This window comes from Martes martes (genome assembly GCF_963455335.1).
Source record: "Martes martes genome assembly, chromosome: 3".
Taxonomy (NCBI): Eukaryota; Metazoa; Chordata; class Mammalia; order Carnivora; family Mustelidae; genus Martes; species Martes martes.
The window spans coordinates 149,601,678-149,625,636 of record NC_137890.1 but is presented as its reverse complement, the minus strand read 5'-3'; the positions used below and the strand labels follow the sequence as shown (position 1 = coordinate 149,625,636).

Genomic DNA, 23,959 nt, shown 5'->3' with positions numbered 1-23,959 from the left:
CGGGTTAGCGCGCCCTCCCCAGGGCCCCACCGCCCGCCCGCGTCTGCCTCCGCAATCCGCACAGGTCGCTGTCGGGGTGCCCGGAGCGAACGGGCAGGCCGCCAGGGAGCCGGGCGCGCGGGCCCAGCCCTGGGCTTTGGGCCTCGCCGTACGCCAAGATGGCGGACGTGCACTTCCTCCCACACTTCCGGCCCCGCCCGCTCCCGCTAGGCCCGGATTGGCCCCGGCAGCGGCCCGTCGCGTCGCGCTGCGGAACCGTCGGAGCGACGCCGCTGCTCAGTCGGCGGCCGGAGAGGGAAGATGGACGCAGGTGAGGGCCCGAGCGGGCGCAGGGCGACCGGCGGGCGACGCCCTCCTGGCCCCTCTGCTGCCGGGGCCTTGCCCAGCGCGGCGTGGGTGCGGGCTGGCCGCGCGGCCGCGGGGCGGAGCCGGCCCCGGCGCGGAGCGGGGCGGGGACGGCGTCCGTGGGAAGGCCGGCGCGGGTCTGTCAGTGGGCTGTCTGCGTGTCTCCGCGCTTTTTCAGGGCCGCCCGCAGCGCCCGGCGACAAGCCCAAGGCCGGCGCGGACGAGCAGGGGCAGCGCGCTGTGCGAGACGGGCGGGGGGGCGCCGGGCGGAGCTGGCTCCAGAACCGGCGGCGGGAGAGTGCTGTGCCTGCCGCCAGCCCACGCCCCAAACGTTAAGGAGTGGAAGCTCTTTAACTCTTTGGAAGTTACATCCGGAGCCTGGTGGCGAGAAACGTGCTCCCAACACTCACAGAATACGCAGCTTTTTTGGAAATTTTTTTACTTCAGTGACCAGTACATCATGCAAGCTTCCTTTTCGTGGTTGAAGAGAGAAACTGGATTCATGTCGTCATATCTTAACTTCTTGGGGTCCTGATGCGAAGTATGTGGCGGGTGGGAGGGCGTATGTGTGCGTGTGTGCCCGTGTACACGTGGGGATATGTGCATGTGTGGCTCTCTGGACTGTCTCATCGTGCTTCTGTTCCAGCGGGGACATCCGTTACGTGTTGCCGGCAAACTGGTCTAGATTTTTGTTCAGTAGCCTTGAAAGTGTTCTGACACGGGCTCTCTCGTCCCCCACCAAGAGTGGGGACAGTTTTAGTCCTTTCATTCCTTGTAGGGAGTGATTTGCCTTCAGGCACCTCCCCGTCCCCCACCGCCACCTGGTGTAATTCCACCTGTCATTCTGGATAGCTTTGTTTGCTTTGTCTTTCTTCTGGCAGAGGCAACTTAAATTTGCAGAAATCTCAGTTTAGAAACTGGAATGCAGATGTGTATGGCCTGTATTTCAGTGACTTGTGGCATCTGACTGGAGCAAACAGTAGTCTTGACTCCTAAAGAAGCATGTTAACCAGATTGTGTTTTGTGAAGCTCGTTTAAAAAAAAAAGAAACCACAAAGAGTGTTTTACTGTTTCCTGGGGAAATGGGGTGGAGAAAGGAATAGAAATATTTATCTGCTTTCTTTGAAGTTACCACTGCTGGGATACTTTAGACTTCGTAGGAGAGACTTGGGTAAGATGGAAAACACAATTCTGTGTTGGTTATATTAGCTTAAAAAATGGAAATCATCATGTTGAAGTTGAAGGGTATTTCAGAGTAGGAAAAAAGTGTTTGCATTTGAAGGCCTCTGTTGCTTCTGATAAAACATATGATCTTTGGAGGCTGTGATGGAGAAGTTTTCCTGACAGGATGCTCTACATCGTTTTAGGGGTCATTAATGGTGCAGCTTCCTCTGATCCTGGACTCCTTACAGACTCTGCCTTTCTTGACCAAGTCTTCGGCAGCTCCTAGTTGTTTTTATAGTGATCCATTCAATAAACTACATTTGTTTGAATGTTTGAATGTTTTGAATGTTTGAATGAGAGGTTTGTCTTGGGCATTGTTCTAGACCCTGGGGCTAGAGAAGGGAACAAAATAGACAAAAACCATGTGGTTCATGTGGGAGAGTGATGTGGGCCAAGCAAGAGGGAGTTTCAGTTATACCCAGAATGGCCAGGAAAAAAAATCTCACTGCAGACAGAGGTAAGTTTTGACCAAGACCCAAAAGCAGTGCAGGAGGAAGGGCAAGTGGGCCATTGTGGCCAGGATGCAGCAGTTCGGGGTGAGAGAAGTAGGAGCTGAAGGCAAAGAGACAGATTTGGCCCAGTCATAGGGCCTGGTTGGGTCATAGTGAGGAATGGGGTGTTTATTCTAAATGAGTTGGTGAGTCTTTGGAAGGTTTTGAGTATAGCAGTAATGTGACTGGACCTATGTTTCACAGACTGGCTCTGGCTGCTCTGTCTAGAACATACTGAGTGTCCTGCAGAGGGGCAAAGGCAGAAACAAGGAGCCCAGTTAGGAGGCTGTTGCAGTGAGGCAAGTGAGAGGCCATGGAAGCTTAGCTCAGGGTGGAGAGGAGGTTGACTTCTGGATGTATTTGAGGGTTGAGACATCAGGATTGTGAATAGGCTGGAAGTGATGGGTTGAGGGGAGGCATGGAGAGGGAGGAGTTGAAGATGGTGCTGAGGTTTATGGCCTGAAGTGAGAATCTCTGGTGGAGAAGACTTTGGGGGTCTTGCTTGGTGGGAGAGCTGTTGGTTTTGTATGAGCGGACTGTTGTTAGACATCTTTGCTGTGATGTCTAGGGAAGCTTAGGGCCCACGGGCCTAGAGCTGAGGGCGTCGGCCTGGACTTGAAGTGGAAGTGTGTGGGAAGCTGCTGGGATGAGTCCCTGAGGGTCTGAGAGGAGGAGAAAAGAGAAGGGGCCTGGGAGGGGCACCCAGGGCTGTTGGCTGGCATAGACAGGTCCAGAAGGCGCAGCTGGACTGCAGGCTGGTTGTGTTCTCCACTGAGCCCCCAGCACTGTGTGTGAGAACACACTCTGGGCTCAAGAGGCTGGTGGGTGCCCTCAGTTAACATGGCTGTGCTGTCCGTCCCTGAGGACAGAGCCATATCTCAAGCTTGCATCTCCAGGGTTTCAGCTGTGTCTGGCATATGGTTGGTAATCGAGGAAGCAGAACTTGAATTAATGTCAGCTACGTGTTCCTGCACTACAAGGACTTCAGTTTAGAGAGTCTGTTAGTGTATAAGGTGTCAGTGGTGTGAAGGGGCTGCTGAGCCCTCCAGGGCAATGGGGCTCAGTGTAGTGTTCTGTGCAGTATGCTTACAAGTGCAGTGTTTTCTAGGTCTCTGGTGTAGCTGACCTTCCGGGCGCTTTTCCTTTCTGTTCCTTGCTTTTCATTCAGAACTGAACTGCCAACATCTTCATGAAAACTGTTTGGGATTTTAAAAAGTAACTACTTGCAAACCTGTTATTTTAAACTTAAACATTTTCCTTTTTTTTTTTTTTTTAAAGATCTTATTTATTTAGTTGGTGAGGGAGAGAGAGAGAGCACAAGCAGGGGGAGCGGCAGGGAGAGGAAGAAGCAGACTCCCCGCAGAGCAGGGATCCCAGTGCGGGCTGTATCCCAGGACCCAGGATCATGACCTGATCGGAAGGCAGATGCTTAACCAACTGAGCCCCACAGTGTCCCTATACATAAACATTTTCTAAAGGAAAGGCGAACCCTTCTTTTGATTTTATTTACGAAGCATTATCTCTCAGAAGCTATAGGTGGTTGAGGGAAATATCTTTGAAAAGTGATGCTTTTTTCTGCCAGATTAATAATATTAAAATATTTGTTTCTAATGGAATTGCCATACTATTAAAGGGCTTTCTGCTTCCTCTTGTGGGTGTGGTCAGAGACCTCTTGGAGGAAAATGTGGAAAATCAGGTGTCTGGGACCCAGGTAACTAAATGAGGGAGAGTGCCTCTGAAACAGCATCATTCTTACGTTGGCCAAAATCTGTCAGTCTTTCTTGTCCTCTGTGTCCTCTTAGTGGAAGTTAAAACCATTTCCTGGAGTCTGGAGACTGGCATTATTTTTGAGATTTGACCTCTTTTCACTCAGGAGTATGTGAACTGCACATATGATTTGATACCATGTGTGGTGATGATGAAATTATTCTGAGTCCTAATTAATTTGGGGTGACCCTGTCTGGGAAGGATGCAGAGTTTGCTGGCCTCCAGCCCCTGTGAAGCTGGTCAGTCTGAGCAGAGAGTTGGAGGTGAGTCTGAGCCTCCTCTGTATTGGGCAATCCGTGCAGATGTAACTGATTGTGAAATTTAGTTTTAAAATAGAAAAGTACTAGTTTTTCTATTCAGCTGTTTTCTGACCTGGTGTTCTGTAATGTTTTTTGTTCTACACAAGTATTAATATGTGTTTTGACTAAACTAACACCGACGATAAAAGGGGCGTTGTGTAGGGGGCAAGGGAGAGTTAGTTTCATTTTATAGATAACGAGGCTTGGAATACTATGAAAAGGAGGATGAGGAAGTGCTGGAAACCATTGCTGGGTGCTGCACACGTTGCTGGAACCTGGCCCCGGCCTTGTGTTCCCGTCCCACGCGCAGAGCCAGCAGCTGTGTCCCGCCTTGTGGCAGGGGGACCAGGCCTGTGCATCCTACAGCTAGGAAGTGGGCTCCTCTGTCTCCAAAACCAAATCTTCATAGAACTGAAATTGAGTGCCAGGAGTGAATGGTATTTTTGAGAGCACCATTGGGGAGTGTGGCCCAGAAGGTCTGGGAGCTTGGTGGTCTGGTCTGCTGCAGGCCGCCTGCGCTGAGTGAGCAGCCTCTATCGGGGGAGCCCTGAGGGCATCGGGACGGTGGCATTCATTCCAGGTGTCATGTCCCCTGCTGCAGGCGGGGCAGGGCAGAGCCACCGAAGGCCAGTCAAGACTTTTTGCTGGTTGTACGGGGATGAGAAGTCCTTCACTTGCTTTCTTGGTCGGAACTGCTGCGGGTCCGTGGGACTCTGTGTGCTCATTTTCCAGGGTGGAAACCTCAGGACATTGAGCTAGCTGGTGAGGTGTCGCTGATGGCTGGCTTCTGCTCCTGAAAGCCCAGGCTTAGGAGGCAGGCTTGTTGGCTACATTCAGCTTTAGTGAGGTAGACCATGTATTTGGGTGAATTTCCTGTGTGTGTTGCACGGGGTGCCACACCTGTTACAGAACGTGGAGACTGGTCTTCCTTGTGTATTGTGGCACCACCAACTTACCTATTCCAGTGACTACCAGGGAACCCACCCCAAACCGTGCATTACTGTTGCCCAGCATGGGGCAAAGCTTTTCACGTTTCGTCACACTGTCTCTGAGGGAAACACAGCTGTTCTTATCTTACCAGTGAGAAAACTGAGGCACAGGAAGGTCTCCACCAAGTGAGGGTCAGACTTTGGGCTGCCCACAGTGGGGACTGTGTTCAATGGGCGTGATGGACACACACTCCGTGCACAGCGTGCCCCAGGACCAACACGAACACGGTCCCTGTCTGAGGAAGTTGCCGGGCCATGGGGTAGCTGTGTCTGCAGCCAGTTCCAGAGACACACGGGACCTGCACCCAACAGGAGCAGGATTCAGGGGGAGTGGCTCGCATGCGCAGTCAGCTGGAGGGGCAGAGGTGGAAGGAGCAGTGATGTGAGGTGCATGGGGGACATAGGGGCATGGGAGTCACCCACAGGTGACAAATGTGCACCCTCAGTTCGAGGCCCCTGCTACTCTAGCAAGAGCTGGGGTCACTTCCTGGTAGTTTGTTCCCTTGCTTGGAATGACAGACAGTGTGTGTGTCTCCTTGCATGGTTTTGGCTGATGCGGTAAAGAATCTGAGGCCACACAACCCATAATTTGGTTAGCTGTTGTATAAAATTTGGTGATAAAGTGTTAACTTAATAGAACACCTCTTATTTTTTTCCCTCTGAAGTTGGCTTGGCTGCCTATAAAGTTTGCTAGTAAACCTAAGAAGTACGCCTGCTTTGTGTTTTGTTACTTCTCTACTTCAAAGGTGTCCCAGCTTTGATATGGGGCTGTGGTCCTGTGACAAGTGCTGTGCCCCTGTGGCACAGAGTGCACATGAGATGCTCACCTACAGCACTTGGTAGCCCTCCAGGATTGGTAGCAATCTCTGCATTGTTTGTTCACAGTGGTGGCCTTCGAAGGGTCCTGGGCATCAGTAGGGCAGGAGAGTCAAGGTCGTTTGCAGCCTTTTTCCTTGAGAGTAAATGTTTTGGTTTGAATCTACATACCAGTTAAAGCCCAGGGGTCCTAACAATAGAGAAGTAACAGAAACACCTTGATGTGCGCAGCTCCTTGAGATCATGGAACTTGAATTCACTCGAATGTAGCATTGATAATCATAGGCAAAAACAAGTAATCTTATGTAGAAAGAGGTGGGGAGAAACCTGGACTCTGGTTGTCCCCAAGCATAGAGCAGTGTGCTTGGTGTTGAAGCACGGGCAAGTTGGACACACTGAGCAGAGCCCCTGAGTGAAGCTGGATGGGTGACAGCTCCCAGCACCCACCATCGTGCTCGGGCGCCCTGGGCAGCACAGCTGGTTCTGGAAGCAACAGGACTGCCCTAATGCTGTCAGGTTTCAGGTGAAAAGAAGAAAAGGCAGGGCTGGATCTGGATTCCTGACGGCCAGAGAATTGTTGAAGTAGCAAATGCAGGGTCTTTGATTTCTTTGTTCATGGAGCATTGCTCACCCAACCCTGGGCCTGGGAATTAGCTGTGCGCCCAGTCTAGTCTTTTGGGTGCAGTAAAATTGTATGGCTTTGAACCTGTAGTTCTGTGTCCTCAGCATTAATGACCCAGGCTGACCTTGGCGCCCTTCTGTCTGCCAGCTTGGGTGTGCGTACCTCATGGGAAGGGTTTCACGGATACTCTGCAGCTGCACTAGGAGGGCATCCTGTTATTTTTTCCTCCCATTTTATGAATAAGGACGTTTCTACACTGAGGGGTCAAGGGGCCCAAAGAACCTAGAAGCTGGCAGTGCTTGAGCCAGGGTTGGACCTCCACTGTAGACATTAGGGCCAGCACTGTGCCCCAGTACCCCCAAGGGTTATACACAGCACAGAAGGACATGCAGGGATGCTCACGCGGGGTATGTTAGGAGCACCCCGACAGGGCGCGGGAGTTACCGATGGCCTGGACGTCTGTGCTGTGGGGTGCTGTGGGACCATCAGATGTTTGCTGGAGCTCTGTGTCTGTGTGGACTGACCGTCATCGGTCAGAGACAAGGAAATCACAGGTATGGTATGGTTTCCTTTATGGATCTATGCAGAGACTTCTGGAAGGAGATTCCTTGCTGGGTATGAAGCTGCAGATGATTTTTTTAATAATTTTTTTTAGTCTTTGGGTTTTTGAAAATTAATACATCATTGTTACCCAAAGGTGGGGCTATTGTCAAAAAATAAATTCAGATGTGGGAGAAACTATTATAATTGATGTTCCGAAGTTCTCTGGGCAGTTTGCAGGTGAGGGCACTAGTGACTAGGTACCATTGAGGCTTGAGTGGCAGCAGGTGAGAACTGTGTGTTTAGGGTTCTGTGAGGAGCAGCTGAAGAGTTGGGGGACCCAGGATACCCTGTGCCCCTTGCCTCGCGGGTGCTGGTCTGTGCTCTGCTGAGTCTGGAAACTGTGTAGAGAGGTTTTCCTCAGTTGGCTTCCAAGGACAGAGAGGGACACTGGGCTTCTCTGGCTTCTTAACTGAAACAGCACAGGACGAAATGATGCACAGGTCTTTTGAGCTGCCTGCACAGCCACCTTCTTAGGAGGTGAGAGCTGGTGGCCATGCTCTTCTAGGGGCATCTTGAAGCAAAAACAGCTACAGGGAGTCTCAGGGACTTTGCAGAAGGGTATCTGTTTCTGAGGGGTTGTGTCCCACCCAGGAATAGTACCTGTCCCTCCATGGCTGGTTGTCACCATCCCCAAGCTTGTGTTTCTTGCCCCGAAGTCCCTGCCTTCCCCTTGGACACTGACTCCACCTTCTGTTCAGCTTGCACGCTGAGATGCAGTGATTACTTTTGTTCTGTAGGTTTTAAGTTTAAAACCAGTACTGAAGTCAGGGGCTTCCCTGCCCTGGGCCTGGCACCGTTGGCCTCGCCCTCGTGTCGGCTGGAAGGCGAGGCTCGGGGGCTGCTGCCCTGTTGCTTACAGTTGCTTTGTCTTTGGTGGTTGTCACTGCCCTGCTGAGACACAGAGTTACACGGAGTTCTTTACGCGGAAATGCTGGAAATGATCTTTCATATTGTTTTATGAAATGATAAAAATGGGATCAATGTGTGTTTGGTTTCAATAGCTACTCTGACCTACGACACTCTTCGATTTGCTGAGTTTGAAGATTTCCCGGAGACCTCAGAGCCTGTGTGGATACTGGGTAGAAAATACAGCATTTTCACAGGTATTAGCCATGTTGGAGTCTGTTGTGCTCTCATGTTGGGGAATTAAAATAATAGTTATCTGTTAACTTCTTGTATCATATGTTCTACGAAGTTAAGGCTGTGTATGTTTTCTGCTTTTAAACAATCCCTAGAAAAGGATGAGATCTTGTCCGATGTGGCATCCAGACTTTGGTTTACATACAGGAAGAACTTCCCGGCCATTGGTAAGTATGCCATCGGCTACCTTGCGTGCTAATAGATACCGCTTTATAAGTAGGACGGCTCGGACGCATAGTGTTGACTTCGGGATGCCCGGTCCTCGTCACTTCATCTCTGACGTCACGGCGACCCTAGTGACTTAAGCCACCTGAGGTCTTGCCCCTCATGTGGCAGAATTAGGGTCCAAACCCAGGAATTCCGATTCTCCCGACCAGCATCTGCTGGTCCTGCTTTCTTATTGGGACCTCAAAGTCAGGATAATGAGTCACAAGTAGTGTTTCAAAGTGAGAGCAGAATGGAGTATGGAGTCATGGGTTTCCACAGTGAGGCAGCGTGTGGCTTCAGGAGGCTTCGGTGTGTACGTTGGCACAGTGTCCTGGGTCATGGTTGTCACAGTGCGCTTCAGACTGTAGGCCCAGGGTGTCTGGAGGCCACTGCTCTGCGTCATCACCTTTTCTGTGGTGTCCCGCACTTAGTTGCAGGGATAGCTGAAGGGCCGTGTGGATGTGCCTTGTCTTCACATCTCACCGATGTAGGTCCCATTCAGAATACTGGCCCTGGAGGTGGACGGGGAGGGGCCCCATCTCTCAGCCTTGCTTTGCCAGTTGGAGAACCTGAGACCAGAGGGTTGGCACCAGGAGGCTGCAGCTTCCGGGTGGCCTGTCTCCGTCAGGCCCTGCCCAGAGATGCGGGCCTGGATTCTCTGGAAGGGAGGGGCATGTGGTGAGGCTGCAAGGCTTGAGGGTCGTAGCGGGGAGTGCAGTGGGGTAGGGAGACAAGGCCAGTGCCACCACAGGCCACCTAACAATGGCATTTGTCTGCTGTGCTCCGGGATGCCGTTCATGCCACAGGTGCTGTGCTCAGCCCTGGAGACAGGGAAGCACCTGGCCGTGGAGGTGTGCTGGGCACTGGTGCGGGGACACCGCTGTCCTGCAGGTCGCTGTCTGGATGCACAGAGCGGGGCCGGGCTTAGAGGAGCCTTGTAGTGTTTGGGACCGTCCTTGAGGAGCAAGGTGCCTGCCACTAAGGGCCCACATGGTCTCTCCTTCCCAGCCATGGGGAGATGGCTGGCAGGTATGGCTGGTGGGTACGGGAGTTGTCGCATGCCCCCAACTCTGCCCCTTGGGGCGTTTGTAGGAGGGGCTGCCTCTGGTGGCGCTGCAGGGAAGTATGGGGCCTGCTGGGGCTGCCTCTCCGAGGGCTGGCCCTGGCCTCTCTGCTCCCGCGCCGCCTCGCACCTCTCGCCTCGCTGGGCCTTCGGACATCAGGATGTCTCCTGTTGTGCTGGGGCCAGTCTCAGAGTACCCGCAGAACTCTGGTGCCCAGCATGGGTATCCTCTGGGCTCTGGCAGGGGGCATGACGTGGCTGGGCTCCGGGGCGTGTGTGCTTGAAGTGCTGAGGGCTGTCACTGGCCTGCCCAGGCTTGTGTTGCCACCCTCCTCCACACAGCCCATGCTCCCAGCAGATGCATCTTGGCTCTTCCGGTGCATGGAGAAAGGTCGTCCTTATTGAACTTGGACTTTCCTCCATTACTTGTGAGACTTAGTGTGTTCCATATGTTTTCCAGACAATCTAATTCTCTGTGACGGACTAACTGTTCACATATTTTGCCACTTTCAAGGGTTTGGCAGGACATGCCATTGCCCAATAAATGTGCCCTTGGCATGACCAGGTTCTAAATGGTCTGTCCTGTGAGACAGAGCTGACGTGGCATAGGGCTGATCCCAGCATGCTAGGACCAAGGCCTCTTGCCAGTGGACTCCTGAGCTGCTGGGCCATCTGACGGTGAGGGCTCTGTCTTTATTCACCATGACAGGGGGCACTGGCCCCACCTCGGACACGGGCTGGGGCTGCATGCTGCGCTGCGGACAGATGATCTTTGCCCAGGCCCTGGTGTGCCGCCATTTAGGCCGAGGTGAGTCACGGCCCCGGGGGCGGTGCGTTCTTTGGAAGCCAACAGGACCAGGGGGCTAGGTTACCCAACGCATGCAGACTAGGGTTCAGGGTTTTCTTGAGCGGCGACCCACTGGTTTTCGTTGATTTTTTAAAAGTGACGTTAAAGAATATTGATGAACATTCATGTTTTAGAAATGATCTTTATATCACTGAAACCGTTTTCTGTTCTGTATGGATTTATCTTGATTGGTTAGCATGTATGCATTTGGAAATCCTGGAGAATTTGGCTTTTAACTTTAGAAAGGTTCAGAAAAGGTATCATCTGTGGTTTGAGTGTTTTAGAAATGTAAAGGCTTCTTTCTCCTCTTTTGGTAAAATTGAACTTCTGCATCTCTCCACTAGATTGGAGGTGGACCCAGCGGAAGAGGCAGTCTGATAGCTACTTCAATGTCCTCAATGCGTTCATCGACAGGAAGGATAGTTACTACTCCATTCACCAGATAGGTGGGAGATTGCTGAGTGTGCCAGGCCCTGCTGCTTAGAGCAGGCCAAGTCATTGGTTTCCCCGAGTGCTTCTCTGGTTTCGGGTGTGTGAGGCGTGAAGCTGTAGGTCCCTCTAGGCCGTGGCCACCAGGGGCTGCTGTCATGGGCCAGGCCAGCTCAGACATGGGGCCTTGCCGTGGTGTGGTTGGGGGTTGGGGGGGGTGCATGGCCACAGTGGGGTGCGGGCTGCTCATTGCGGCAGTGGTGCAGTGGGACAGCATCTCCAGGGGTCATCCCTCTCTGAGCCCATCACTATGTGTAAATGCTCCTTTGTTTTGAGCATCATGTCCTCACTTATAGAAGGAAGTAAAGGTATAGCTTTGATTCATTGAATTTCCTCTATCCTACTTCTTATTGAAGGGCTGGTATCCTGGCTTATAGTGAGGGATGACCCTTGAGGTGGCCTCTCTCCCTCTTGGAGAAAGTGTCCTGGAGTCTGTCAGGAGCTCCTGCTGGAGGCGGGGGGTGGGGGGGGAGCCAGTCCAGGCTTCCTGTGGAGTGTTCCTGCTGCCATGTGCTGCTGCCAAGATGACCCTCTTCTGGGGGAGGGGCAGGGGGGAGGCACACGTCACTAATCTCATCTGTTTCCTGCAGCACAAATGGGAGTTGGCGAGGGCAAGTCCATCGGCCAGTGGTACGGGCCCAACACTGTTGCCCAGGTGCTCAAGTATGTGCCAAGCCCTATCCCTCCCATTTCCTTGGGGTGGCGTGAGCATGACCTGTGGGTTCAAACTCTCCTGAGTCTGAGGGGTCTTTAACACTTCTCCTCATGGCCCTCCTGAGAGTCCCTGGAGGTGGTCGTGTCCCATGATGTTTCCTCATAGATGAGTGTCATCGTCCGGATAGTGCCTGCTGGATGGGGCCTCTGTGTCTGTTACGTGGACCCATCCATGAGGCTGGAGGTTGAAACTGGTCTGGAGTGACAGCAGTGTGGTGTGGGTGCCATGGGCCTCAGCCTCTGTGCCGACCTTCTCCCCGCAGTGGACCCTGTGGCTTTCACTCCACGTCCAGACTCAAACCTCTGTCCCCTGCTCCTTGTACCCCAGGCTCCCTGCTCCCGGTGTCTGAACCCACCCTTCTCCTCCCTCTCCCCACAACCCACAGTTGCAGTGAAGGGCTGCCCTCTCCATGTGGCCTCTCTTGGCAGGTTGTTGGGGACCCGCCAGAGTGCTACTTTCTTTTACAAATCCACCTTCTAGCTGATCCTCAAGTCTGCCCATGGTCTCTCTGTCCCCTCACCCTGCCCCCCCCATTTACTTAGCCCCTACCACATGCCCCTAAGAGCTCTGGGTCCAGCCCTGCACACCTTGGAAGCAGAGTCTTTCTGCACGGTCAGTCTCCCTGTGTGGTCTGCGTGTGTAGTCCATGTGTGTAGCCTGTGTGTGGCCTGCATGAGTTGTCTGCATGGTCTGCGTGGACTGCGCACGTGGTCCGTGCATGTGGTATAGTTGCACGGCCTGTGTGTGTGGTCTGTGTGCGTGCCTGCATGTGGGGTCTGCCAGTGTGGTCTGTGGGCTCTCACTGTCCCCAGTTCTGCTCTGAAGCAGCTCCTTCGAGGTTGCTGTCCATCTAGTCCCCTCCCAATGCCAGGATTTGGTCCTCTGTTTACTCATTTGTTCGGCAGGTGGCTCTTGGTGCAGGTGTTCTCTCTTGGAAACCCTGGGTGGTACAGTCATGCTCTCTGGTCCCTGTTGATGGTCGATGGCTCCATTGTCGTCCCCCTGCCGTGAGCACTGTGGGGCTGACTTGACCTTTGGCCGCTTCTCTTTTCTGCCAGCAGCAGCGTGATGCAGCTCTCAGAGTCATCCCCCCAGTGCTGATTTGTGCCCAGACTCGGGTCCAGACACTTATTCAGCAGCACCCCTGAGATGTCTGATGGGCATGTCAGCCTAACAGCCAGAACCAGAAGCTGACCCTTCTCCCTGTCCCCAGTCTGTTCGTTCTACAGGGAATGGCAGTGCTGTCCTTCCAGGAACTCAGGCCAAAAAACTGGGGTCATGCTGGATTTCTTTTTTCAACACACCCCATTCATTTGGGTCTGGACTCTAACCAGTGCTTGTTACCTCCCTGTCCTCACCACGGTCCAAGACCCATTTTCTGCCTACTTGTTGGTCTTCCTTTTCTCTTCGATGTCCTCGAGGCTCTTTTAAAATACGAATAGGTGTTAGGGCACCTGGGTGGTTCCATCAGCTAAGCAGCTGGCGCTTTTTTTTTTTTTTAAATAAAGATTATTTATTTATTTATTTGAGAGACAGAGCAAGCAAGGGAGCGAAAGAGAGCATGAGCAAGGAGGAGGGGAGAGGCGGTGGGAGAGGGAGAAGCAGGCTCCCTGCTGAGCAAAAAGTCTGATGTGGGGCTTGATCCCAGGACCCTGGGATCGTGACCTGAGCCGACAGCAGCAGCTTAACCCACTGAGGCACCCAGGCACCCCAAGCATCCGGGTCTTGATTTTGGCGGGATCGAGCCCCTCCCTGCCCACATTGGGCTCTGTGGTCGGTGGGGAGTCTGCTTGAGATTCCCCGCCCCCCCCCACGCCATACTTGTGCACACACTCTGTCTCTAAATCAGTGAGGGTTTTTTGAAGATTATTAGAGAGAGTGAGTGTATACACGTGAGTGGGGAGCAGAGGGAGAGAGTGAAGCAGACTTCCTACTGAGTACAGAGCTCACCATGGCGCTTGATCCGAGGAACTGAGATCATGACCTGAGGCAGAATCAGGCGCTTAACCCACTGAGCCACCCAGGTGCCCCTAAATCAATAAATCTTTAAAAAGTAAGATAAAAATAAAATACCAGTAGGTGTTGGGGCGCCTGTGTGGCTCAGTTAAGCATCTGCCTTCGGCTCAGGTCATGGTCCCGGGTCCTAGGATTGAGTTCCACATCAGGCTCCTTGCTCAGCGGCGAGCCTGCTTCTCTGTCTGCCGCTCCCCCACTAATAGGTGCATTCCTGCTCTCTCCCTCCCTCTCTCTCACAAATACATATAATCTTTAAAAAAATACCAATAGGTGTCATCTTCATAAAATACATGGTAGCCGTCTGCCCCTTTTCTGCTAGAACTGTCCTGGGGCTTCCCAGATGACTCCAGGGAAGGCTGCAGGTGTAGACGCAGCTCTGCCTCCCTGTCCGGCTCTGTCTCCACCGCTTGCCCCTGAGCTCAGTCCCAGGTACACTGTACCTTGTGCTCCTCGAACACGCCCTGCCCAGGGCCTCTGCACCTGCTGCAGCCTTCCCCCAGCATCAAGGCATTCTTGCACCTGCACTGGTCGAGCCCCAACTACTGCTCTGTTGTTCTCCACTGTGCTCACCACCCACTGCCTGCCTCTTGTTTGGACTGTCCGTGTCTTGGGGGGCTGCTTTGTGTCTTGTGTGTCAGTGGGTTTCACCGCTGTACCTGGCTCTCAGCAGGCGTGAGAGAGAGTCAGCTGGCGGAGTGTTGCACGTGCTCCCCTGGGCACCACTTTGGCTTTCCCATGGGGAGGGGCTCTATGTGGCCCTGATGCCCCACGCCCCCCACAGGTGTTCCCAGATGGACCAGGTTCTCCCATTAGACCTGTGGTTGTCACTCGCTTCTCTTGCAGAGGCTCAAGCTTTTGGGTGCTCTCTGCTGCCAGTTACTGCTGTTAACCGCACATCTCTCTGTGGGGCTCCAGCTGCTCGTCAGCCTGTCACTTTCGGGGTGAGGTGGAGCAGAGTGTGAAGGTGCAAGGGGCGTGGGGATGCTGGGCCTGCTTGGGCTGGCAGAAGCCGTGGTATAGCTGAGATGGGGTTTGTGCTCCCTTTCCCAGGAAAGAACGCCCTGCAGCCAGGGCTCCTGTGCAGGGACCCTGTCCCCACGCGGCAGCTGGACGTAATGGGAGCAGCACTGGGCCCAGGTGGGAAGAGGCAGGCCGAGGCCTTGGCTTTCTTCCCGTCTGCAGCCCTGAAGGTCTCAGCTGTGATCTTTCTCATCTGCAAAACCTGCGGGAGCATTTGCTGCCCTCTCCTTTACTTGGCCCATGGAAGTGAGACATCTTTGAGTTGTGAAGGCTTACTGGTGTGTCCTCTCCTTTCTGTTAGGAAACTGGCTGTCTTCGACACCTGGAGCGCCTTGGCAGTCCACATAGCCATGGACAACACGGTGGTGATGGAGGACATCAGTAAGTGAACGAGAGCTTAGGGGCTGTAGCCGGTGGGACTCAGGGAGCGGCTCCCTGGCCCACGGAGGGGCCTTGAGTGGCATGCAGGTCGGTGCCCTGTACACAGCCAGGGGATCCCTCATTCTCATCCAGTGTACAACAGGCTTAGGGGACGGGCCCGGACTCTCTGCAGAGCTGGGCTACACTGTACCCCAACTTGCCATGTCCGCGTTGCCAGAACTTGTTCAGGTGTGCTGGTTCAGTCTTTCCCGGGCACCATGCTCCGCAAGGAAAGGCAAGAACAGCTTTCAGCTGTACTGTCTCTAGCCAAGGTGTAACAGGAAGCGTAGAGGAGCATAGCTCTCTTCCTCTTTCTGGAAGGATCCTCAGGGAACCTGAAAGATCCAGGCATGCTGAAGTTTTAGTCACCGATGCTCTGCCAAGAAGGAGTGAGGGACAGGCTGCTTTCAGAGCCTGCATTCCTGCGGGATCCAGGGTGAGGTGTGGGTTAGGGCCTGGAGGAGACTCAGCCATGTCCCCAGATGATGGCCCCTGGCTCTCGGCATCTTAGATCATCTGTAGCCATGCTACCGGAGATCAGTGCAGACCTGGGCTTGTCTGAGGAGGACTGGGTCTGTTCTGAGGAGGGCCTGGGCCTGCAGATGTAACAGTCTCATGGTTGGGGTGTGTGTGTGGCTGCGTGGCCATGGTCAGGGCCCTGGAGTCCTCCCCTCCTGACTCAGAAGCGACGCAGGCTCATCAGGGGGATGACTTAGGAAGAACAGCGTCAATATACAACCAGCAAGGACACCGGGACGGAAACAGTGCCTGGGGTCCTGTGCACAGGTTAGTGAGGTGACTAGTAGGTGGAGCGGATTCTGAATGGCTGTGCTAAGTGCTTTTGGCTTTAGAAGCCCCAGGGGGCCAGTGGGGGGGATACTTAAGGCCTCAGCCAAGGCAGGCAAGCAGCCACTTTTCTAGTCACAGCTGCCTAGGGTCACAGGTGTGGGAAAGAAAGCTCCAGTTCACCAAAGCAAAAGTTGGAGAACCAGTACTGGCCAAGCCAGGGCTGTCCCGGTGTCCGGAGCTGCTCCCTAGTGAAAGTGGGGGCTTTCCGCCTTCCCTGTCTGTTTCAGAGGAAGGGTGCTGGGCAGGGGGAGCCTTGCTGGTTGAGATGTGCCCACCCTCCTTGAGGGGCCAGCTGGGACCCCCAGAGCAGCCTCTGCCGGTGCTTTCCCTGGATGACTTTCGAGCTTCATGAGCGCAGCAGACACTGGGAAGGCCTTGAACATGGGGAGGAGTTAGAGATCGAAGAAGACCGAGAGACAGTACAGGACAGCTGACCACGGAGGGACAGAAGGTCAGCCTCCCTGTGCTGGAGCTGGTGTTTTCACAGCTGAACGCCTCCCAGTTTTCTAAATGGAGGTTCCTCAGATATGTGTGTTCCTAGGGACGCTTCCAGAGTGCAGAGACAGACACGTGGAAGCATCCAGATGAAGTAGTGGTAGGAAACTGCTTCTGAAGAGAGGTGGTCCTGCTGGTCTGGCTGTCTTGTCTTCCTGCTGTGGCAGGTGCTGGTGGGGCCGGGGCGGCGTGCTGGGCAGTTGTTATGTGGTATGCGGCCATTGTCACGGACTGGCTCAGAGCTCATGCATGGTGGGAATGTGAAGGGAACATGACCAAGGGACCCGTGGGTTCCTGGACGCTTGCCATGTCACGGGCCACAAGCAGCCTTGGTGAGTCCCTGAAGTGCAGCCATGATGGGCCCTGCATCCATCATTTCTTAAGCTGATCGTGTGAGGGTCTTTGCTGGTGAGGAAGGTGTACTCGGCAGGGAGTCCCTCCACTCCCATTCTTCATTTTCCAGCTGTGCACTCTGAGGAATTCCAGTCCCACACTTGTGCAGCCATCCGCCTCCCTCCTGTGTCCCCAGTGGTTGGTGGTCAGCACACCTGCCTTTTCGCTGCTTGGCTGGCCTGGCCTTCCCTGGTTCACTCCAGCCTGTGCTCAAGGGGCTGGGGTTGTATGTGCTTGCCACACCTGTGCAGTCTCCTCTGATCTGGAAAGTTCTCCATCTTGGTTTATTTTCCTGCTTTTTCATAGCACTGACATTTTCAAGAGGTCAGGCCCATTTGGTACAGTGACCCACACTCAGTGTATTTGGTTCATCAGGATTAGATCGGGGAGACCTCTTGGCCGAGAGCAGTGCCTGGCAGCTGTTCTCAGCACCAAGGCAGGAGGCTGGTCAGTGACGTTTCCGTGGGTCACCGGGCTCGAGTCATAGCTCGGGCTGTGTCTCTGCCTCCCTGTGATTGATGGGGATTAATGGGGATCCGGGGGTGATACCGAAAGCACATTGAGGATTTTTGCCTGGAATGGTGGTTTCTGTAACCATTCTTCCTGCCGGGTTTACTGGCTAGCAAGGTGGCTGGCCCACCTTGTCCTTTCTCTTCCCCAGCCTGGGGCAGTGGTTTCTCCGAAGAGCCCTGGTTCTGTTTAGCAGGGAAAGGTATTCAGAAACCATGGCCTGGGTGCCTGCTGGGCTGGGGCCCCTGGAATGTCCCTGTCCCCACCACCAGCCTCCAGGGTAGCACACTGATGGAAGAGTAGCAGTGTGCTTAGAAGATAGGAGTTGTCTCCACACTGACAAGGGAGGAGCAAGGTGGTTCCTTGATGGCATCCCAGCCGTGGGGCCAGTGCGCATGCTGCTGGTGTGGCCATGGCGCTGGTCTCATCGCTGCCCGGGACGCGTGGCGGTGTGTGTTTGCTTTCATTCGAGACTGTTTCACGACGACAGTTTTAAATTGAACACGTGTAGAAAACATTTCATTTTTGTCCTCTGCGGGCGTCAGGATTCATCTTAGACTTGTTTTCCAGATTCAGGTTGTGTGAAGCACTTGACTTCGTTACACTTGTTTCCCTTGACTGAGTAATGACACGCTTGTTCCTTTTGGGTGAGCTTCTGTCGGCTTCTGTTCGGCGCTTGAAAGCACATCTCTGTTTTCCAGGAAGGTTGTGCAGGGGCAGCCTTCCGTGTGCGGGGGCCACAGCACTTCCCTCGGATTCCAGCCGGCACTGTAACGGCTTCCCGGCGGGAGCGGAGGTCACCAACAGGCCGGCACCATGGAGACCCCTGGTGCTTCTCATCCCTCTGCGCCTGGGGCTCACGGACATCAATGAGGCCTATGTGGAGACGCTGAAGGTGGGCCTTCTCACTGACCAGCAGAGGGACCGAAATACTGCTTCTTGTTAAAACCCTGCTGTTGTCGCCATATTGGCCCGTTCTACCCTCTGACCTCTCTGCCCCCCCGACCTGTGGACTCCTGGCCTCCACCTGGGTGGTCCTGACCGCCTCTCCTGCTGGCCCCCACGCTCACCCTGCAGTCTCTGCTCCCCTGCCTCCAGTCCCCAGCAGCACCAGTCTTGGTGTGGCACCCCTCCCACCCCCACCGCCGCCCCTCACGCCTCTCTGCCCTGCGCACGGGCCCTTTTCGCCCCTGTCCGCACCTCCTCCCACAGCCCCTCACTTGCACCTTCTGCAGCCCCTCCGACTGTGTGGGGCTTTCCTGGACACAGCTGCACGGTACCTGCTGATGAAGCTCTTGGGGACCACGTCTTCTCACTCTCCATCCCCTGCCACCCCATCAGGCCCTGGCCGGGGAGGAGGTTGGCTTCGTGTGGCACACGGGCTTGTGGTCACCAGACAGTGTGCTCAAGCTGCCCGCCTCCCCTCTGCCCTGCAGCGCTGCTTCATGATGCCTCAGTCCCTGGGAGTGATCGGAGGGAAGCCCAACAGTGCTCACTACTTCATCGGCTACGTGGGTGAGTGCTGGTCCTGCTGGCAACTGAGACATCCTGAGGGTGTTGGCTTGACCCTGGGTGTCCGGTGTAGAAGCAGCATGCTCCCGTGAGAGGTCTACATCCCTGCCCAGCCAGTGTTGGCCTCCTGAGGACGCTCTTCCCTGCAGTGGTCTGGCTCTCACCCCATCTCATGCCTGCTGTCTCCCAACCTGGCGTGTGAGCAGGTGGATTTCCACGTGGCCCGTCGGAGTGGGACCCCAGTCTGTTCCCTTCCTGTTGACTTGCTCATTGTCTTTCCCAGGTGAGGAGCTCATCTACTTGGACCCGCACACGACGCAGCCTGCGGTGGAGCTGACTGACAGCTGCTTCATCCCGGATGAGAGCTTCCACTGCCGCCATCCGCCCAGCAGGATGGGCATCAGTGAGCTCGACCCATCCATTGCCGTGGTGCGTCCCCCGCTGTGTGCTGCCTGCTCCCCCGGCCATGGGAGCTCTTGGGCAGATGGGAAGGGTCTCCGATTTTATGATTTTGTTTTCAGAGCATTGGAGGAAGTCTCACATTGACGTGGTTTCGCATGCACAGGGCACGGAAGGTTTAATGTCTGTTAGCTTCTTGTGCGTGCCTGGGGCCCTCAGCCTTTGTGGTCCCCCTTGGCTCCCTGGCTCTCACAGCCAGTGGCCCCCTCTAACAGAGGGGCAGTCTGCTCCACATCACCTTTTTGGGGTTCGGGGTTTGACTTTTCAGTTTTTGACTTAATGTATCTGGCAGATGATTCCTAAGAATGAGCTTTTTTGCTCTGATTACAAGGTGGAATTTTGGGCCGTGATTTGTGTAAACCTATGTATTCTTAAAATGCATTTGATGGGGACGGGGGTCAGAAACACCTAGAAGGAATGGTGTCCCTCAGGGAGTGATTAACTAAGTCCCCGACAAGGCAGATCCTGGTCCCGAGATGGAGCTCTCTGGTCCTGTGGTCTGTGGGTCTCGAGTCGCGTCCTGAGGTGGGTGGCGGGTGGAGCCGTGCCTTGGAGGGTTGAATTCCTGGGGCTGTAAGCGTGGCTCCGTAGTGGACCGAGGCTGGTGCTCGCGGAGACAGAGCAGGTCAGAGTGGCAGTGCTGTGGGCTGTGGGCATGCAGACACCAGGTGGGAGGGGTGACCCTGTCCTTGCCTGATAGGAGGAGGGCTGCGTGTGGGCTCCTCAGGAGATCCCAGCTTCTCGTTTCCCAGCAGCATGTCACGCATGTGCTGTCACCAGAGCCAGGGCGGCACGGATGGTCTCCAGAGGAAGAGGGCGCCCGTTTCCGGGATCGCACCTAGAGTTCTGGTGGCGCCTGGAGTGTCTAGTAACCTGTCCCTGGCATTGGTGCTGTGTGTGCGATGGTTCTAGCCATGTGCCATTGCCGCTGACTCTGCGTGGGACCCAGGGCACGCAGAGGTGGGACCCACCTCGTCTAGGTGCCGCTGGTGGGAGGTCCACTTTTAGAGTTGTGCTGCGCCCTGTGGATTCTGGCAGCATGTGAATGGCCAGGCCATGAAACTGCACATGGCCTCCGTGGCCTGGTTGGTCAGGGCGGAGGGTCGAGCTGCGGACCAAGCTCCCAGAGGAGGGCAGAGACCTAGACCTCCTGTGGCCACACTGCACTCAAGTGTGGCCAGCTCGTGTGCCTTGCTGCGTGCTGCTCACGGTTGCTTCTGTTCCAGGGCTTCTTCTGTAAGACTGAGGACGACTTTGATGACTGGTGCCAACGAGTCAGACAGGTGGGTGGCAGGTCCCTGCGTGTGGGTGGTGGTTGGGGGAGGCTGTCTCTGGGTCTCTGGCTTGGGGTCCCGCCTCCCTTGGCACCTGGCCCTCAGCTTGCAGTGTGGCTTGTGGCTTCGGCCTCGTGCACAGAGAACATGGCCACGGAGCTTGCTGTGAGCCTTTGCAGGGCATTTCGGATTTGCCTGTGTTGTGGCTGCGAGCAGAGGTGGCATGTGGAGTTTGGCGCCCTATGTGTGAGCGCTTGGAGACCTGATGCGCAGACCAGCAGAGGCCACCTCCCCGTCCTTGTCCATGGCTCCCTCTGCCGGCAGTGTGATCTCTGTGGATGGGGGGCGCTTCGCCATACCCCCCACGGTTGTGTCTAACAGTCTTGTCTGCTGACAGCTGTCATTGCTTGGAGGTGCCCTGCCCATGTTTGAGCTGGTGGAGCAGCAGCCTTCCCACCTGGCCTGCCCCGATGTCCTGAACCTGTCCTTAGGTGAGTGTGGAGGCCACAGGGCCACATTTCAGGTGGGGACACAGCTGTTCCGGGAGTGGTACGGTCTGTGCAATGTTCTGTCCTCTTTGCTTCGCCCAGGTCCTATTCCAGTTGCTTTTGACTTTTAAGATTTGTATGAGCCCAGGATGTGAGCCTTTGGTGGTGTGTGTGTGAGACAGGGTGCTGCCGGACAGCCTGGCCTGGGCCCCGAGTGGCAGCAGTGCACTCTGCTGCCCTGTCCTTCACCACATGTGCGATAAGCCGGCCCCCAAGTGTGGAGCCAGGTATGCTCCTCACGTGGCCCCTTGGGTCCCTGTGAGCCGGAACGTGCCAGGCTTTCTGCGATGGCCCAGTGTCTCTGCGAGGTCTAGGACGGGTGCCAGCCCTGGAACAGCAGGCCACAGGTGGGCTCCGTATCCTGCTGCTCAGTGGCTCTAGGCCCAGGGCCGCCTCCCTCACTCAGGCCCAGTTTCCCTAAAGTGAAGCAACTTGTGGCACACACAGAACCGGGACTCAGCAGGCAAGCCGTGCACACATCCCGTTCAGGCAGCCATCTGTCTCTGTGATGGTGACGGGGCCTGTGTCCCTGTCCCTCCGAGGAGATCATGGAGGATGGTGACTGAGCCCACTGTCTGGTAGGAACAAACAGGGAGTCAGGGGGTCGCATTGGAAACTCGGGACAGATGTCCCATCAGTCCCCAGATGGTACACAGGGTGCCACCCCTCTTGGGACTGGAAGCCCTGCTCTCCCAGCCGCTGCCCCTTCCCTTTGTGCTCTGCCAAGAAGCGTGTTCTCTTTCAGAAGTGCCTGTGGGATTCTCTTTCCTGCCCTCCCCTCGCCAGCTGAAGCTCCCGGCCTGCGGAGCCCCACAGCCCAGGAGGGCCAGTGCCTCAGCAGGGTGGTCCTGGTGTCCCCTTGCCTCCTGCTGCACCAAGGGCGAGCAGGCCACATGCAGGGTGTGGGTAGTGTGTCTCCTCGTCCCTGCCAACTGGAGACCCCACGCCAGGTGTCTAATGAGGTATTGTCTTGTTTCTTCTAGATTCTTCTGACGTAGAGCGACTGGAAAGATTCTTTGATTCAGAAGATGAAGACTTTGAAATCTTGTCTCTTTGAAAATCCTGGAGTTGGGGGACAGTCTCCACTGGCCCTTCCTGGGGGCCCCTTCCAGAGCCTGGCCCTACCTCGGGGCGCTTGGCGCCGCCGTGTTTCATCCATCCAGCCTGCCCGTCCGCTGAATGCCCGCGCCCCATGCTGCCTCCGCCTGTGGATGGAGGACTGCCCTGTCCTGGGGGCCTTCCCGCGAGCCTGGGGACTGCGCAGGCCCGGAGGGCTCGCCGGGCTCCCTGGCACAGGCGAGGCGCCGCCCGTGGGAAGGCCCGTGCAGCCGGGCAGGCGCTCCTGAGAGCCAAGCCATTCACACCTGAGAGCTCTTCCTGCGACACGGCCCACCCCGTGTTCGCGTGCTGCCTCTGCCCTGCTTCCTCCTGGGCGCTCGGTTCTGGGTTTGCTTTGGAATTAAAGTCCTGTTTGAAGTTACAAGGACATGAATTTCTGTGGGGCATGTCCCAAGTCAGGCTCCGGAGAGCTGCAGGGCGGGCATGCACGAACGGTGCCTGCAGACTCGGTCCAGCCCTGCCCTCCGAGGCCCCTGCCCTCCGCACCGCCTGCCCGGCGTGCTCCTCAAGGGCTACCTCAGCAGGAGATCAGGCTGAAGGAGTGCGGCAGGGCTCCTCCTTCCTCTGGGGAGCAAACTAGTAAAGTGGTGGCATATGGTGGAAACCCAAAGATGTCCCCGGGCTTGGGACTCATTAGGACGGGGATGTGCCTGCTTTCCCGGAGCCGCAGGTAAAGCCCAAGTGGGCTGCATCTTTCTCACGCCTTCTTTGCAGGTCGGGGCATCCCAGACGCCCCACTTGCTGCTGCTTGCTCATCGCGCCAGCTTCCTCTGGGTCGGGGTTGGGTGGGGGGGCGGGGGGTGTGGCCTGCTGCCATCCAGGGCCTTCCTCCCACTCACCAAGGCTTTAGGTGGTTTGGGGCCAGAAGGTAAAGCTCACAGCTTTATGATGTGAGCCTGGTGCCCCATCCCCTCTTGTGTACCAGTCAGAGACATTTCCAGATCCTTCTCGGCACTAACGTCAGTACCTGCAGCCTTTAGCCCGAATCCTCTCGGCCCAGGCTGTACCACTCCCACTCGGGTTTGCTGTCCATCTTGGAAGCCTGGCTTCTGTCCCACCAGAAGTGTAAACGGGCTGTGGGGGGCTCAGCCGGAGGCGATGGGCTGTCCCAGAGCGCCTCCACACACAGCCAGCTCCGAGCCCTGCCTGGGAGGGCGGGGCCGAACTCAAGGTCGCCCCAAGCCTGCTTGTCCTGCCGGCCTGCGTGCTGCCCACATAAGCGACTTTCCGTTTTGTTTTTCCTGTTTCTTGCGCCCCGTCGGTGAGGTAGAGTTGGGGGAGCAGGGAAGGTTGGCTGGTTTCCGCTCCTCCAGCACTGCGTTTCTCTGACAAACACATGTGCTGCCACGGGCTGGGTACCGGGGGATGTCGAGGCCGCCACTGCTGCTGGTACGAACCAGGGATGCAGGCGATGGCCTGACCCATGGAGAGCTTTGTTTCATGTGTTTTGAAAAAGGCTTACTGAAGAGAATGTTGTTCATTCTTAGTAGTGTAGTTTGCAATTCTTAATGGCAAATAATAAGAGTTTCCGTAGAAAACACTTCGTGGTCTGTGTCTTGATTTTTTCTCAAGTTCTATATGGATGTGATTAAAGTAGGAATGTGGCCTAGGCTCCTGATGCCACCAGAGGGCTCCAGGGAGGGATCTGGTGGGGCTGTGGCCTGCTCGTGGCCCCAGACCCATCCCACATCCCACCCAGCCTGTGAGCGGTGATGCTGTAACTCGGC

At 55.4% G+C, this 23,959-nt stretch overlaps 1 protein-coding gene across 2 annotated transcripts; it reads left to right on the top strand.

Moving 5' to 3' along the window:
- Positions 1-216: 216 nt before the first annotated feature.
- On the top strand, positions 217-23,766 carry ATG4B (autophagy related 4B cysteine peptidase). 2 transcript variants are annotated; one of them, XM_080799757.1, is made up of 13 exons: positions 217-310; positions 8,158-8,259; positions 8,392-8,463; positions 10,276-10,374; positions 10,758-10,859; positions 11,493-11,565; positions 14,955-15,034; positions 18,022-18,215; positions 18,757-18,835; positions 19,116-19,261; positions 20,518-20,574; positions 20,963-21,056; positions 22,097-23,766. In XM_080799757.1, exons 1-13 carry the CDS (start codon positions 301-303, stop codon positions 22,168-22,170), a joined length of 1,182 nt encoding a protein of 393 aa, XP_080655883.1. In that variant the 5' UTR covers positions 217-300; the 3' UTR covers positions 22,171-23,766. The 2 variants fall into 2 exon arrangements, with proteins under 2 accessions (XP_080655883.1, XP_080655884.1); XM_080799758.1 differs by lacking the exon at positions 217-310 and adding an exon at positions 490-886.
- The last annotated feature ends 193 nt before the right edge of the window (positions 23,767-23,959 follow it).